Source organism: Mesitornis unicolor, unplaced genomic scaffold, assembly GCF_000695765.1.
Source record: "Mesitornis unicolor isolate BGI_N332 unplaced genomic scaffold, ASM69576v1 scaffold9249, whole genome shotgun sequence".
Lineage (NCBI taxonomy): Eukaryota > Metazoa > Chordata > Aves > Mesitornithiformes > Mesitornithidae > Mesitornis > Mesitornis unicolor.
This window is the reverse complement of record NW_010206522.1, coordinates 15,720-18,053: the sequence shown is the minus strand read 5'-3', so window position 1 is coordinate 18,053 and position 2,334 is coordinate 15,720. Positions and strand designations below refer to the sequence as shown.

Here is a 2,334-nt window from a genome sequence, read left to right as displayed (position 1 = left end):
CTTCTTGAGGAAGGGCTGGATGTGCATAACGCAATAGCAGAAGACTTTCTGTTGATAATTAATGTGGAGGTTTGGTCAGAGCATTTTGAACCTCCTGGGTTTTCTTATTGCTATACTAGTAGGAAACTCCTTCCCAAAAACCAATGTGAAAGTTGGAGAGACCTGTGGCAGCAATTTTTTTAATTATTATTTTTCTTTGTCAAGGTCGCTTTGGTCATCTTGGCCTGGCCATCAACTTGATCACCTATGATGATCGATTCAACCTGAAAAGTATTGAGGAGCAGTTGGGAACTGAAATTAAACCCATACCGAGCAACATTGACAAGAGCCTGTATGTGGCAGAATACCACAGCGAACCTGTAGAGGATGAGAAACAGTAAACATGTGCGTATGCAAATGAGATGTAAATGAAGAGAGAAGTTGGATGAAAGGAGGGCTGATGGGTGAACCAGTGTGGCAGGGGAAGAGGGAAACCGAAGTGCCAGAGATGTGCTCAGTGTGAAAATGAGGGTTTGAAACGGGCTGTTAGCGCAAGGAAGTCTGTGGATGTGCTGAAGCTGGGAGGGGAGGATGAGTCGTTTGTAGTTGCTTTAATTGAAATGCTGGCCACATGCTAAGGAGACCGAAAATGAGTGGAAAGGTGAGTGGGAAATGGTGTTCGGAGGGCCGGGAGGGCTACTGGTACCCTCAGTGATTTGTTCTGTATTGCTTAGCTAAGGTGGGAAATGGGTGAGGGGCAGAGAGGATCGTGGTCCTCAGAGAGCTGAGGAGACAAAGCCTTGGGTAGCTTTGAGAACAGAGCCCCAGCAGGGGAGCCCGAGTGCCTCCCACGTTCGAAGGACCAGGTTCAAGCTAAAGGTGCCGCATCTTCCGCGCCCTTTGGTTGATGGCACTCTCGCCAGTAAAAGAAGTGGGTAGTGAAGCTGAAATTCATCTCCACTGCCACTTGAGGTCGTTCGGCTCGCTTGAAAAGAAAGTGGGCTCTCCGAGTCTGTGGTTCGTTACTTAGGTGCTGGTTTTGCGTAGAATTGATCTGACTAGGGGTGTTGTGGTTGGTTGTTTTGTGTTGCTTTTCTCAGGCTTTGATTACACATGCCAGAAGGTGAAGCCCTTTGATCCAGATCTGTGACACATCGTTTCTCTGGGGATACCCTTCTCTTTGTGGGTTTTTCTTCGTCTTTTCATTTCGGAACTATGAAGACTAAAGAGCTCGGCCTTTTTTTTCTTTTTAAATTTGGCAGCAAGGAAGAAAGAAGATAAAAGGAGGAATGTCTTTTTGTTTTTCCACTCGTTTGCACTGTGTGCTGATTGAACATTAGTTGCACTAACTGCTGGTTTTAAATTTTTTTTCCTTTGGGTGGGAGGGGCAGCAAGGGAAGAAGAGAAACCCTGAAAAGAGAAGAATCTTGATGAACACGAGCTTGTCTGCTATTTCAAATTCTTCAACCGTCGACTGAGTGCATTTCAACTTCTCCCTTGGTTACTCATCTGTTTTTAAGCTAAAGAGCTTGTTACTTATTCGTGCAAAGTGCCTTATGCTATGAGACCATTCAGAATATCACCTTTCCGACACAGCCCGAGGAATCAACAGCCGTTTTTGGTTTCAGGTCAAAGTTCCCCTCTCTCCCCGTCTCCTCCTCCCCAAGTACTCAAGCCCAGGGCTGGGAGGTGAAACATGTTGGTAATACTACTTTTTTCTTCAACTTACTCGTTTGGTTTTTTTTTTTAATTGGAGGAGTTGATATGCATCTGCAGTTCACCCGCAGTGTAAATACCTGTATTTAAAACAAAACCAACTTAAAATCTGGGCTGATTAGGTGCAGCATCATAGCTCCAGAAGGAAAGAGTAGCCTGTCATCCTTTGCAGGAGCCATAAGAAAAGCCCTATGCTCTCGCAGAACACTAAAGACTGGTTTCCATAAGTCTCCATTAGTAGTTACAGCACTTGACATGTAGACTTGTTTCAGAGCCATGGCCCTCTTTCCTCTGGTGCAGTGTGTCCCATAGAAAATCAGATGTGTATATTGTACAAACTTTGTAAATACGATTTTTTTTTTCCTGTTTGGGTTCATATATAACTTTTTCTTTTGTGATGAAGGTTGCTGGGGTTAAAGGGATTAGACTGATTATGGGAGCAGCTAAAGATGAGAGGGGCTCAGTTTTCTGCAACACTAAACAATGAGAAGTGCTCTGACCTCCGTGAAGAGCAGGCTTCTGCAAGCGTCCCTCGTTCGGGTGGGTTTGCTCTGGTGCTAGCAACGCTGTCCTGTACCGCTCCTATGGAAGAGGTCGCCTGTGGGGCTGCAGGGCCCTGGAATCTGCAGCGCAGCCTGT

The 2,334-nt window shown here is 45.6% G+C and overlaps 1 protein-coding gene across 2 annotated transcripts in view; it reads left to right on the top strand.

Annotated features, from left to right (window-relative positions):
- DDX6 (DEAD (Asp-Glu-Ala-Asp) box helicase 6) overlaps positions 1-1,595 on the top strand; it is an 11,284-nt gene extending 9,689 nt beyond the window's left edge. Inside the window, exons 12-13 of one of the 2 annotated variants that reach the window (XM_010191789.1) lie at positions 205-384; positions 1,080-1,595. In XM_010191789.1, coding sequence (XP_010190091.1) covers positions 205-380 — 176 coding nt within the window. In that variant the 3' untranslated portion in view covers positions 381-384; positions 1,080-1,595. Of the gene's footprint in view, positions 1-204; positions 530-1,079 lie in introns of those variants that run through there. The other variant, XM_010191788.1, reaches the window with a different exon arrangement.
- Positions 1,596-2,334: the final 739 nt, after the last annotated feature.